This window comes from Suricata suricatta, chromosome 11 (genome assembly GCF_006229205.1).
Source record: "Suricata suricatta isolate VVHF042 chromosome 11, meerkat_22Aug2017_6uvM2_HiC, whole genome shotgun sequence".
Taxonomy (NCBI): Eukaryota; Metazoa; Chordata; class Mammalia; order Carnivora; family Herpestidae; genus Suricata; species Suricata suricatta.
Genome location: NC_043710.1, coordinates 89,589,797 through 89,591,774, shown reverse-complemented (window position 1 = coordinate 89,591,774; position 1,978 = coordinate 89,589,797). Strand labels below are relative to the sequence as shown.

General features: G+C 41.9%; 1 protein-coding gene across 1 annotated transcript; it reads right to left on the bottom strand.

Moving 5' to 3' along the window:
* Positions 1–348: 348 nt before the first annotated feature.
* LOC115306975 (olfactory receptor 8B12-like) lies at positions 349–1,281 on the bottom strand. Its single transcript, XM_029957585.1, has one exon. The coding sequence runs from the start codon at positions 1,279–1,281 to the stop codon at positions 349–351; it is 933 nt and encodes a 310-aa protein (XP_029813445.1).
* Between the last annotated feature and the right edge of the window lie 697 nt (positions 1,282–1,978).

The following is a 1,978-nucleotide window of genomic DNA, read 5'->3' as shown; positions in this document are numbered from 1 at the left end:
AGTTTTATGTTTTCGGGCAACATACAAACATTCCTGACTCTGCAAAGTGCAATGTATTATATAAAGGCACTAGACCAAATGATTCCTAAGCCCCACTTAATGTTGAATACTCTGTATTTGCAGCAATTATTTTTCATAAAACAAAGAAGGAAGACTTGGGGGATTAGGGTAAGGGAGAATCAATCCATTTGGGGGGAAAAAACATTAAAATTTCCTCTGTGATATAGTACAGAAAGAAAGCACTGGTGCTTGGATTCCTCATTGAAATAAGTAATAATAACAATAGTAATAAAAACATTACATTTTTAAAAATCCATGGATCTCTTATCTCAATTTCTAATATTTTTTTCAGGAGGTTATTCTGCCCATGGTTTTCTTTAAGGTAATTTTGACATCCTTATTCCTCAGACTATAGATTAATGGGTTGAACATTGGTACAACAATGGTGTAGAACAAGGAAGACACTTTCCCCTGGTCAAGGGGTAAAATGGAAGGTGGTTTGAGGTACATAAAAGCTCCTGACCCAAAGAAAAGAGAAACTGCAATTATGTGAGAACTGCAGGTACTGAAGGCTTTGGACCTACCTTCAGTGGAGCTAATGTGGAAAATGCTAGAAATTATGAAACCATAAGAGATAAAAATGGCAACAATGGGCACCCCAATGCCAATGGTCACAACAATAAAGACAACTAGTACATTGATGTAAGAGCTGTTGCAGGAGATCTCAAGGAGGGGAAGGATATCACACATATAGTGATTAACAAGGTTGTCAGCACAAAAGGTCAGAAATAATATATTTCCTGTATGGGCCACAGCCCCCAAAACCCCCATCCCATAGACACCCAGTAAAAGGAGTAAACACACCTGAGGAGACACAGTGACCATATACAGCAATGGTTTACAAATAGCAACATAGCGGTCATATGCCATTGCTGACAGGAGGAAGGATTCAGAAAAGACAAAAAAACAAAAGAAAAAGAGCTGAGTCATACACCCTGCATAGGAAATGATGTTCTTCTTAGAGACAAAACTCATTAGCATTTTGGGGATGATGGCAGTAGAGAAACTAAAATCTGTGAAGGACAAGTTGAAGAGGAAAAAGTACATGGGAATATGAAGGTGAGAATTCAGCCCAATCAAGGTTATCAGGCCCAGGTTCCCCACCACAGTGACCATGTAGAAACCTAGAAACAGGAAGAAGAGGGGGATCTGGAGTTCTAGCTCATCTGTTAAGCCTGCGAGGATAAACTCTGTCACAGAGGAGGCGTTGTCTGCAGCCATTCTCCTCTAGGGGGGTCTGTAAGGGAAAAAGAAGAGTCACTGAGACAAAGAAAAGCCACACACCATGGAATTTAAGGGGCTGACATGGAGAAGAAAAGGATGGGAACATTTACTGAGTACTAACTGAATAGGCACTGCTCTAAATGCTATGTGGCATTTTGATTATTCCCATTTCACAGATGAGGACACTGGACCTAAGGGACTTGCACAAGTCCTGATGCTACCAAGTTACAGCAGAAGGTGAACTCAGGTGGTTCAGTTTGTGGGGTTTGAGCTTTCACTCACTTTGCTAGAGGACAGAGCAGGGCAGGCAGGTACTCACCCTCCTCTGCTTGGAGTCAGAGTGTTCTCCAGTGGCTCTCATCCATCTCTTTTGTGGAGACTCAACTGGCCCCCATGAAAAGCAAGTGACAACTCAGAGCTCAGACCCTCTGCTTCTGCTTCTCTACTTTGAGGATCAAAGCCTCTAATTATCTTGCTGAGCTGAAGAACTTGATCTTTGATTGTGGCTTTGCTCCAAGTCTCTTGTCCAAATTCCAGGGATGAGACAGCCTCCTTTCCTAGTGCCCATGGATAACAAGAGACTAATTTCAGTGATGTAGTTAGAGAGACTCCCTCAGGATCACTGCTCCAGAGATCCCCTTCCCTAAGGAAGAAGAAATGATTGTTTATGCCCTTGGTAATGCTTGATGTTGCT

Coding starts and splice junctions, on each gene's coding strand:
- LOC115306975 (XM_029957585.1), bottom strand. CDS start 1,281: ATGGCTGCAGACAACGCCTCCTCTGTGACAGAGTTTATCCTCGCAGGC.